General features: G+C 55.0%; 1 protein-coding gene across 1 annotated transcript in view; it reads right to left on the bottom strand.

Annotated features, from left to right (window-relative positions):
• The window catches only part of LOC142381773 (rap guanine nucleotide exchange factor 1-like), a 40,605-nt gene extending 30,855 nt beyond the window's left edge, over window positions 1–9,750 (bottom strand). The window contains exons 1-3 of the mRNA XM_075466976.1: window positions 9,518–9,750; window positions 6,480–6,616; window positions 4,702–4,910 (exon numbers count right to left, since the gene is read on the bottom strand). Coding sequence (XP_075323091.1) covers window positions 4,702–4,910; window positions 6,480–6,616; window positions 9,518–9,545 — 374 coding nt within the window. The 5' untranslated portion in view covers window positions 9,546–9,750. The remainder of the gene's footprint in view (window positions 1–4,701; window positions 4,911–6,479; window positions 6,617–9,517) is intronic.
• Between the last annotated feature and the right edge of the window lie 2,331 nt (window positions 9,751–12,081).

Genomic DNA, 12,081 nt, shown 5'->3' with positions numbered 1-12,081 from the left:
GGACAGACAGGAGGAGGACAGACAGGGTGAGGACAGACAGGGTGAGGACAGACAGGAGGAGGACAGACAGGAGGACAGACAGGGTGAGGACAGACAAGGTGGACAGACAGGAGGACAGACAGGAGGACAGACAGGGTGAGGACAGACAGGAGGAGGACAGACAGGAGGAGGACAGACAGGAGGAGGACAGACAGGAGGAGGACAGACAGGGTGAGGACAGACAGGGTGAGGACAGACAGGAGGAGGACAGACAGGGTGAGGACAGACAGGAGGAAAGACAGGAGGAGGACAGACAGGAGGAGGACAGACAGGGTGAGGACAGACAGGGTGAGGACGGACAGGAGGACAGACAGGAGGAGGACAGACAGGGTGAGGACGGACAGGAGGACAGACAGGATGAGGACAGACAGGGTGAGGACGGACAGGAGGAGGACAGACAGGATGAGGACAGACAGGGTGAGGACAGACAGGATGAGGACAGACAGGAGGAGGACAGACAGGAGGACAGACAGGAGGAGGACAGACAGGAGGAGGACAGACAGGGTGAGGACAGACAGGGTGAGGACAGACAGGAGGAGGACAGACAGGATGAGGACAGACAGGAGGAGGACAGACAGGAGGAGGACAGACAGGAGGAGGAGAGACAGGGTGAGGACGGACAGGGTGAGGACAGACAGGGTGAGAACAGACAGGGTGAGGACAGACAGGAGGAGGACAGACAGGGTGAGGACAGACAGGAGGAGGACAGACAGGGTGAGGACAGACAGGGTGGACAGACAGGAGGACAGACAGGAGGACAGACAGGGTGAGGACAGACAGGAGGAGGACAGACAGGGTGAGGACAGACAGGAGGAGGACAGACAGGGTGAGGACAGACAGGAGGAGGACAGACAGGAGGAGGACAGACAGGGTGAGGACAGACAGGGTGAGGACAGACAGGAGGAGGACAGACAGGGTGAGGACAGACAGGAGGAGGACAGACAGGATGAGGACAGACAGGAGGAGGACAGACAGGAGTAGGACAGACAGGGTGAGGACAGACAGGAGGAGGACAGACAGGAGGAGGACAGACAGGAGGAGGACAGACAGGATGAGGACAGACAGGATGAGGACAGACAGGAGGAGGACAGACAGGAGGAGGACAGACAGGGTGAGGACAGACAGGGTGAGGACAGACAGGAGGAGGACAGACAGGAGGACAGACAGGATGAGGACAGACAGGGTGAGGACAGACAGGAGGAGGACAGATAGGAGGAGGACAGACAGGGTGAGGACAGACAGGAGGAGGACAGACAGGAGGAGGACAGACAGGAGGAGGACAGACAGGGTGAGGACAGACAGGAGGAGGACAGACAGGAGGACAGACAGGAGGAGGACAGACAGGGTGAGGACAGACAGGAGGAGGACAGACAGGGTGAGGACAGACAGGAGGAAGACAGACAGGAGGAGGACAGACAGGAGGAGGACAGACAGGAGCAGGACAGACAGGGTGAGGACAGACAGGATGAGGACAGACAGGGTGAGGACAGACAGGAGGAGGACAGACAGGAGGAGGACAGACAGGGTGAGAACAGACAGGAGGAGGACAGACAGGAGGAGGACAGACAGGGTGAGGACAGACAGGAGGAGGACAGACAGGAGGAGGACAGACAGGAGGAGGACAGACAGGGTGAGGACAGACAGGAGGACAGACAGGAGGAGGACAGACAGGGTGAGGACAGACAGGAGGAGGACAGACAGGGTGAGGACAGACAGGAGGAAGACAGACAGGAGGAGGACAGACAGGAGGAGGACAGACAGGAGCAGGACAGACAGGGTGAGGACAGACAGGATGAGGACAGACAGGGTGAGGACAGACAGGAGGAGGACAGACAGGAGGAGGACAGACAGGGTGAGGACAGACAGGAGGAGGACAGACAGGGTGAGGACAGACAGGGTGAGAACAGACAGGAGGAGGACAGACAGGAGGACAGACAGGAGGAGGACAGACAGGGTGAGGACAGACAGGAGGAGGACAGACAGGAGGACAGACAGGAGGAGGACAGACAGGGTGAGGACAGACAGGGTGAGGACAGACAGGAGGACAGACAGGAGGAGGACAGACAGGAGGAGGACAGACAGGGTGAGGACAGACAGGAGGAGGACAGACAGGAGGACAGACAGGAGGAGGACAGACAGGGTGAGGACAGACAGGGTGAGAACAGACAGGAGGAGGACAGACAGGAGGAGGACAGACAGGGTGAGGACAGACAGGAGGAGGACAGACAGGAGGAGGACAGACAGGGTGAGGACAGACAGGAGGAGGACAGACAGGAGGACAGACAGGAGGAGGACAGACAGGGTGAGGACAGACAGGAGGAGGACAGACAGGGTGAGGACAGACAGGAGGAAGACAGACAGGAGGAGGACAGACAGGAGGAGGACAGACAGGAGCAGGACAGACAGGGTGAGGACAGACAGGATGAGGACAGACAGGGTGAGGACAGACAGGAGGAGGACAGACAGGAGGAGGACAGACAGACAGGAGGACAGACAGGGTGAGGACAGACAGGGTGAGGACGGACAGGAGGAGGACAGACAGGATGAGGACAGACAGGAGGAGGACAGACAGGATGAGGACAGACAGGGTGAGGACAGACAGGAGGAGGACAGACAGGAGGAGGACAGACAGGAGGAGGACAGACAGGATGAGGACAGACAGGAGGAGGACAGACAGGAGGAGGACAGACAGGGTGAGGACAGACAGGAGGAGGACAGACAGGGTGAGGACAGACAGGATGAGGACAGACAAGGTGAGGACAGACAGGAGGAGGACAGACAGGAGGAGGACAGACAGACAGGAGGACAGACATGGTGAGGACAGACAGGGTGAGGACGGACAGGAGGAGGACAGACAGGATGAGGACAGACAGGGTGAGGACGGACAGGACGAGGACAGACAGGATGAGGACAGACAGGGTGAGGACAGACAGGAGGAGGACAGACAGGAGGAGGAGAGACAGGAGGAGGACAGACAGGGTGAGGACGGACAGGACGAGGACAGACAGGAGGAGGACAGACAGGGTGAGGACAGACAGGAGGAGGACAGACAGGAGGAGGACAGACAGGGTGAGGACAGACAGGGTGAGGACGGACAGGAGGAGGACAGACAGGAGGAGGACAGACAGGAGGAGGACAGACAGGAGGAGGACAGACAGGAGGAGGACAGACAGGAGGAGGACAGACAGACAGGAGGACAGACAGGGTGAGGACAGACAGGAGGAGGACAGACAGGAGGAGGACAGACAGGGTGAGGACAGACAGGAGGAGGACAGACAGGGTGAGGACAGACAGGAGGAGGACAGACAGGATGAGGACAGACAGGAGGAGGACAGACAGGAGGAGGACAGACAGGGTGAGGACAGACAGGAGGAGGACAGACAGGATGAGGACAGACAGGAGGAGGACAGACAGGGTGAGGACAGACAGGAGGAGGACAGACAGGAGGAGGACAGACAGGGTGAGGACAGACAGGAGGAGGACAGACAGGGTGAGGACAGACAGGAGGAGGACAGACAGGAGGACAGACAGGAGGAGGACAGACAGGAGGAGGACAGACAGGGTGAGGACAGACAGGAGGAGGACAGACAGGGTGAGGACAGACAGGAGGAGGACAGACAGGAGGACAGACAGGGTGAGGACAGACAGGGTGAGGACAGACAGGAGGAGGACAGACAGGGTGAGGACAGACAGGAGGAGGACAGACAGGGTGAGGACAGACAGGAGGAGGACAGACAGGAGGAGGACAGACAGGAGGAGGACAGACAGGAGGACAGACAGGGTGAGGACAGACAGGAGGAGGACAGACAGGAGGAGGACAGACAGGAGGAGGACAGACAGGAGGAGGACAGACAGGAGGACAGACAGGGTGAGGACAGACAGGGTGGACAGACAGGAGGACAGACAGGGTGAGGACAGACAGGGTGGACAGACAGGAGGACAGACAGGGTGAGGACAGACAGGGTGGACAGACAGGAGGACAGACAGGGTGAGGACAGACAGGATGAGGACAGACAGGGTGAGGACAGACAGGAGGACAGACAGGAGGACAGACAGGGTGAGGTCAGACAGGGTGAGGTCAGACAGGGTGAGGACAGACAGGGTGAGGACAGACAGGGTGAGGACAGACAGGAGGAGGACAGACAGGAGGAGGACAGACAGGGTGAGGACAGACAGGGTGAGGATGGACAGGGTGAGGACAGACAGGAGGAGGACAGACAGGGTGAGGACAGACAGGGTGAGGACAGACAGGAGGAGGACAGACAGGAGGACAGACAGGGTGAGGATGGACAGGGTGAGGACAGACAGGAGGAGGACAGACAGGGTGAGGACAGACAGGGTGAGGACAGACAGGAGGAGGACAGACAGGAGGAGGACAGACAGGAGGAGGACAGACAGGGTGAGGACAGACAGGGTGAGGACAGACAGGAGGAGGACAGACAGGGTGAGGACAGACAGGGTGAGGACAGACAGGAGGAGGACAGACAGGAGGAGGACAGACAGGGTGAGGACAGACAGGAGGAGGACAGACAGGGTGAGGACAGACAGGAGGAGGAGAGACAGGGTGAGGACGGACAGGGTGAGGACAGACAGGGTGAGGACAGACAGGGTGAGGACAGACAGGAGGAGGACAGACAGGGTGAGGACAGCGGACAAACCTACCTGCTGTGCAGGTGGGGCTCCAGCTGAACCAGAGTGGTCACCGCCTCCAGGATTCCTCCACAGGCTCCGCCCAGCAGGCCCCCGACCACAGACTGGTCCAGGACCAGTTTGTCCCCTCCGGGTCTGTCTAATCCCAGTCTGTCCACCAGAGCTTTGAAGTACTGCAGAGAGCTGACGACGGCGCGCTGCTGGTCCGCCAACGCTCCCGCCTCAACACAGAGACACATATCCCATCAGCCCGCAGACCAGTGATGATGTCACAGTGATGTCACAACTCCATAAATGAATAAAAAAAAAAAAATTTTTAAATAAAATTAAAATTAAAATTAAAATTAAAATTAAATAAAAAAAAAAATAATAAAAATAAATAAATAAAAACACAGAGTGCACTGGGGATCTTTAACATGCTAATTGAGGCCTGCAGAGTCTGAGATGTAGCTCTTGGGTTTCTGACATGTCTGTTTATGTGCCTTGTGAGGACAGACCCCAGTTAATAATAATAATAATATATTTTATTTATAAAGCACTTTACATCGACTTAATGACCTCAGAGTGCTACATTTTAAAACTAGCATTTAAAAAACAAAACAAAACTAACAAACAAACAGAAAAATAATCTAAAGGCTTTCCTAAAAAGGTAATTTCACAGTCTGTGGGGCCCTTAGATGGTCTGCACTGATGACTCTTTAACCTGCCATAAAAACTGAAATATTAGCTCAGAAACTGAGAAATAATCACAAAAGATCACAGTGGGCAGTAGTCATCACAAACTTTCACTATACGCAGACGATGTGTTAGTGCTACTAACACAACCTGAAAAATCCATACCCGCTCTAATGAATCGTATTGAAGAGTTCACATTTCTATCTGGAATATCGCATCAAGTGGGACAAATCTGAGGCCATGCCGACATATCCGGCTATTGCCCATCTACCCTCTTAAATCTGAGGAGATTTCGCTGGGCTTCGAAAGATATTTAGGCATTAAAATGTTTTTATAATTCACGGGTCAAAAATGACCCATAAGACAATCTTTGTACCCTAGTGGTGTACAGCCCACATGGAAACAGAAACAAAAATAAAGTGTGACTTTTTCTAATGATGGGGTCCCTTTAGGAAAAGTCAGAAAGATAGTTTAAGGTGTTTATTCTACAGCTAAACAGGTCGTGGCTCACTTTGGACCTGCAGGACAACAGAAGGGTTAAACCAATGCTTTAGAAGATGAAATCAGATTTTGGCCGGTGGACTAAAATCCACTTTTCGCTGTGAATACACTCTATTAAATATCATCATAGTACAATATAATGTAAATGATCCATATACCCTATATTTTAAACTGGGATCGACCACTGAGCTAAGGGACAATGACATGTCGTGTTTTGAGAAAAGATTGATTATTTTGGCTCTTACAAAAGCTAAACGGATACAACTAAAACACTGGAGGATGAGATACCCCCCCCCCCCCACCCACCCCTCCTTATGAAGAATGGACTACAACAATGGCACAGCTAGCTGCCTACGAGAGGGTGAGATACGCCCGACTGGATAAACTGGATCAATATGTTTATTTACTGACTGGCTGTCTGTAAGTTAGGCTGATGGTTACCCTGTTAATGAACTGCTGTCAATGGTTATTGTGTTTGTCTGTTGAGAAGTGTCAGAGTGGTGGTCTTTGTTTTGTTTTTATACTAAACCCATTTACGAAACGGAGCGCATTTCTGACCCAGATGGTTCCTGATTGACTGAATTGATCTCTTCCCGTCTGCGGTCTGCGGGTACCTGCTGCTGCTGCTGCAGGTCCAGGTCGGGTGGTTTCCCCTTCTGGGACGGCGTGGACCTGAGTCGCTCAGACGGTCTGACCCACTGCGGGTGGAGTTTCGATTTCAGCTTCATGGTGAGAGACGCCAACTGTGAGGCTGCAGAGGAGAGCGTTAGCATCGTTAGCATCATACCAACCAAAGGGTGAGGCTGGAGAGGAGAGCGTTAGCATCATACCAACCAAAGTGTGAGGCTGGAGAGGAGAGCGTTAGCATCATACCAACCAAAGTGTGAGGCTGGAGAGGAGAGCGTTAGCATCATACCAACCAAAGTGTGAGGCTGGAGAGGAGAGCGTTAGCATCATACCAACCAAAGTGTGAGGCTGGAGAGGAGAGCGTTAGCATCATACCAACCAAAGGCTGGAGAGGAGAGCGTTAGCATCATTAGCACCATACCAACCAAAGGGTGAGGCTGGAGAGGAGAGCGTTAGCATCATACCAACCAAAGTGTGAGGCTGGAGAGGAGAGCGTTAGCATCGTTAGCATCATACCAACCAAAGGGTGAGGCTGGAGAGGAGAGCGTTAGCATCATACCAACCAAAGTGTGAGGCTGGAGAGGAGAGCGTTAGCATCATACCAACCAAAGGCTGGAGAGGAGAGCGTTAGCATCATTAGCACCATACCAACCAAAGTGTGAGGCTGGAGAGGAGAGCGTTAGCATCATACCAACCAAAGTGTGAGGCTGAAGAGAAGAGCGAAAGCATCATACCAACCAAAGTGTGAGGCTGCAGAGGAGAGCGTTAGCATCGTTAGCATCATACCAACCAAAGGGTGAGGCTGGAGAGGAGAGCGTTAGCATCATACCAACCAAAGTGTGAGGCTGGAGAGGAGAGCGTTAGCATCATACCAACCAAAGGCTGGAGAGGAGAGCGTTAGCATCATTAGCACCATACCAACCAAAGTGTGAGGCTGGAGAGGAGAGCGTTAGCATCATACCAACCAAAGTGTGAGGCTGAAGAGAAGAGCGAAAGCATCATACCAACCAAAGTGTGAGGCTGAAGAGGAGAGCGATAGCATCATACCAACCAAAGTGTGAGGCTGGAGAGGAGAGCGTTAGCATCATACCAACCAAAGGGAGAGGCTGGAGAGGAGAGCGTTAGCATCATACCAACTAAAGTGTGAGGCTGGAGAGGAGAGCGTTAGCATCATACCAACCAAAGTGTGAGGCTGCAGAGGAGAGCGTTAGCATCATACCAACCAAAGGGAGAGGCTGGAGAGGAGAGCGTTAGCATCATACCAACCAAAGTGTGAGGCTGGAGAGGAGAGCGATAGCATCATACCAACCAAAGTGTGAGGCTGGAGAGGAGAGCGTTAGCATCATACCAACCAAAGTGTGAGGCTGCAGAGGAGAGCGTTAGCATCATACCAACCAAAGGGAGAGGCTGGAGAGGAGAGCGTTAGCATCATACCAACCAAAGGGAGAGGCTGGAGAGGAGAGCGTTAGCATCATACCAACCAAAGTGTGAGGCTGGAGAGGAGAGCGATAGCATCATACCAACCAAAGTGTTAGGCTGGAGAGGAGAGCGTTAGCATCATACCAACCAAAGGGAGAGGCTGGAGAGGAGAGCGTTAGCATCATACCAACCAAAGGGAGAGGCTGGAGAGGAGAGCGTTAGCATCATACCAACCAAAGTGTTAGGCTGGAGGGGAGAGCGTTAGCATCATACCAACCAAAGTGTGAGGCTGGAGAGGAGAGCGATAGCATCATACCAACCAAAGGGTGAGGTTGGAGAGGAGAGCGTTAGCATCATACCAACCAAAGGGAGAAGCTGGAGAGGAGAGCGTTAGCATCATACCACCCAAAGTGTGAGGCTGGAGAGGAGAGCGTTAGCATCATACCAACCAAAGGGTGAGGCTGAAGAGGAGAGCGATAGCATCATACCAACAAAAGTGTGAGGCTGGAGAGGAGAGCGTTAGCATCATACCAACCAAAGGGAGAAGCTGGAGAGGAGAGCGTTAGCATCATACCAACCAAATGTGAGGCTGGAGAGGAGAGCGTTAGCATCATACCACCCAGTGTGAGGCTGGAGAGGAGAGCGTTAGCATCATACCAACCAAAGGGAGAGGCTGAAGAGGAGAGCGTTAGCATCATACCAACCAAAGTGTGAGGCTGGAGAGGAGAGCGTTAGCATCATACCACCCAGTGTGAGGCTGGAGAGGAGAGCGTTAGCATCATACCACCCAGTGTGAGGCTGGAGAGGAGAGCGTTAGCATCATACCAACCAAAGGGAGAGGCTGGAGAGGAGAGCGTTAGCATCATACCAACCAAAGGGAGAGGCTGGAGAGGAGAGCATTAGCATCATACCAACCAAAGTGTGAGGCTGGAGATGAGAGCGTTAGCATCATACCAACCAAAGTGTTAGGCTGGAGGGGAGAGCGTTAGCATCATACCAACCAAAGTGTGAGGCTGGAGAGGAGAGCGTTAGCATCATACCAACCAAAGGGAGAGGCTGGAGAGGAGAGCGTTAGCATCATACCACCCAAAGTGTGAGGCTGGAGAGGAGAGCGTTAGCATCATACCAACCAAAGTGTGAGGCTGGAGAGGAGAGCGTTAGCATCATACCAACCAAAGTGTGAGGCTGGAGAGGAGAGCGTTAGCATCATACCAACCAAAGTGTTAGGCTGGAGGGGAGAGCGTTAGCATCATACCAACCAAAGTGTGAGGCTGGAGAGGAGAGCGTTAGCATCATACCAACCAAAGTGTGAGGCTGGAGAGGAGAGCGTTAGCATCATACCAACCAAAGGGAGAGGCTGGAGAGGAGAGCGTTAGCATCATACCAACCAAAGTGTGAGGCTGGAGAGGAGAGCGATAGCATCATACCAACCAAAGTGTGAGGCTGGAGAGGAGAGCGTTAGCATCATACCAACCAAAGGGAGAGGCTGGAGAGGAGAGCGTTAGCATCATACCACCCAAAGGGAGAAACATCTGCGCTGAATTCAGCTGGTGGAGGGACAGTGGCAGGAAGAGGAGTTTTATACGAGTAGATGAAAGACGCTCACCTGTCTTACTCTCAGGGCGCGAGGACATGTCTGCTGACGGACCGGTGCTTACGACACTTTATTGCTAACGACACTTTAATCCTCAGCCCTTCTGTTTCTGTCGGTCTGCTGCAGCCTCTGTTCTCTCTTACTTCCTTCTTCTCTTCTTCCTCTTTCTGACTTCTGTGAAGTTTCCTGTGACGACGACCGCGATGCTGTGATGTACGAAAACATCTGGTCCTGCAGCTCCCCCTGCTGGCAGCAGACACTCATCACACATCTGTTGGGGTGAAGCTGAGACTCTTTAACGTCTGAACAAAGGCCCAAAATCCTGGGGTGACCTTTAACCTTTAACATGCTGACTGAGGCCTGTAGAGTCTGAGATGTAGCTCTTGGGTTTCTGACCTTGGGGTGACCTTTAACCTTTAACATGCTGACTGAGGCCTGTAGAGTCTGAGATGTAGCTCTTGGGTTTCTGACCTTGGGGTGACCTTTAACCTTTAACATGCTAACTGAGGCCTGTAGAGTCTGAGATGTAGCTCTTGGGTTTCTGACCTTGGGGTGACCTTTAACCTTTAACATGCTAACTGAGGCCTGCAGAGTCTGAGATGTAGCTCTTGGGTTTCTGACCTTGGGGTGACCTTTAACCTTTAACATGCTAACTGAGGCCTGCAGAGTCTGAGATGTAGCTCTTGGGTTTCTGACCTTGGGGTGACCTTTAACCTTTAACATGCTAACTGAGGCCTGCAGAGTCTGAGATGTAGCTCTGGGGTTTCTGACCTTGGGGTGACCTTTAACCTTTAACCAGGACAGTCTGGTCCTGGTTCAGACCTGAAACCTTGTTGTTTAAAGTACAAATCATTTTTAAGTTAAACTGTGTCATCAGGGTTCAGCTGGAGGATGTTCATCCATCGTCTTCCTCTGATCTGAGGTCAGAACCAGCAGGTCCAGCAGGGAAACCCATCCATCCCCCTCTCCAGCTCCTCCTGGGGGTCCCGAGGTGTTCCCAGGTCAGATGGGATCTATAATCCCTCCAGAGGGTTCTGGTTCTGACCCGGGGCCTCCTCCCAGGAGGCCTCCTAACAGAGGAACCAGCTCAGCTGACTCCTTTCTGTGTGGAGGAGCAGCGGCTCTACTCCCAGCTCCCTCTGGATGGCAGCTCCCCCCCCCCCTAATCTCTAAGGCTGAGCCCCTCCCGCTGGCTGATGGAGCCCCCCCCCATCTCTAAGGCTGAGCCCCGACCCCCCCAATCTCTAAGGCTGAGCCCCGACCCCCCCAATCTCTAAGGCTGAGCCCCTCCCGCTGGCTGATGGAGCCCCGACCCCCCCAATCTCTAAGGCTGAGCCCCTCCCCCTGGCTGATGGAGCCCCGCCCCATCTCTAAGGCTGAGCCCCGACCCCCCCAATCTCTAAGGCTGAGCCCCTCCCCCTGGCTGATGGAGCCCCGCCCCATCTCTAAGGCTGAGCCCCGACCCCCCCAATCTCTAAGGCTGAGCCCCTCCCGCTGGCTGATGGAGCCCCGACCCCCCCAATCTCTAAGGCTGAGCCCCTCCCCCTGGCTGATGGAGCCCCGACCCCCCCAATCTCTAAGGCTGAGCCCCTCCCCCTGGCTGATGGAGCCCCGCCCCATCTCTAAGGCTGAGCCCCGACCCCCCCATCTCTAAGGCTGAGCCCCTCCCCCTGGCTGATGGAGCCCCGCCCCCCCATCTCTAAGGCTGAGCCCCTCCCCCTGGCTGATGGAGCCCCGCCCCCCCATCTCTAAGGCTGAGCCCCTCCCCCTGGCTGATGGAGCCCCGCCCCCCTGCTTGGATCAGCGACCTCATTCTTTGGGTCACTACCCAGATTCCAGCGGTACTGATTCTGTCACCATTTGGATCGACCCGCCCCCACCTCAGAGTGTTTGTCTCTTTGGGTAAAACCCACCGTTGGTTCTGTTGGACCTGGCAGGAACCCCGGGAACCGCAGGAACCCCGGGAACTGCAGGAACCGCAGGTACCCCAGGTACCGCAGGAACCGCAGGGACCCCAGGGACCGCAGGAACCCCCGGGACCGCAGGGACCCCAGGGACCGCAGGAACCCCCGGGACCCCAGGAACCTCTGGAACCCCAGGGACCGCAGGAATCCCCGGGACCGCAGGAACCCCCGGGACCCCAGGAACCTCTGGAACCCCAGGGACCGCAGGAATCCCCGGGACCGCAGGAACCCCCGGGACCCCAGGAACCTCTGGAACCCCAGGAACCGCAGGGACCCCAAGAACCCCAGGGACCCCAGGAACCTCTGGAACCCCAGGGACCGCAGGAATCCCCGGGACCGCAGGAACCCCCGGGACCCCAGGAACCTCTGGAACCCCAGGAACCGCAGGGACCCCAAGAACCCCAGGGACCCCAGGAACCTCTGGAACCCCAGGGACCGCAGGGACCCCAAGAACCCCAGGGACCGCAGGGACCTTTGGATCCGCAGGAACCCCAGGAACCTCTGGAACCCCAGGGACCGCAGGGACCTTTGGATCCACAGGAACCCCAGGAACCTCTGGAACCCCAGGGACCGCAGGAATCCCCGGGACCGCAGGAACCCCCGGGACCCCAG

The sequence above is a fragment of the Odontesthes bonariensis genome, chromosome 6, assembly GCF_027942865.1.
Source record: "Odontesthes bonariensis isolate fOdoBon6 chromosome 6, fOdoBon6.hap1, whole genome shotgun sequence".
Lineage (NCBI taxonomy): Eukaryota > Metazoa > Chordata > Actinopteri > Atheriniformes > Atherinopsidae > Odontesthes > Odontesthes bonariensis.
This window is presented reverse-complemented; position numbering and strand designations above follow the sequence as displayed.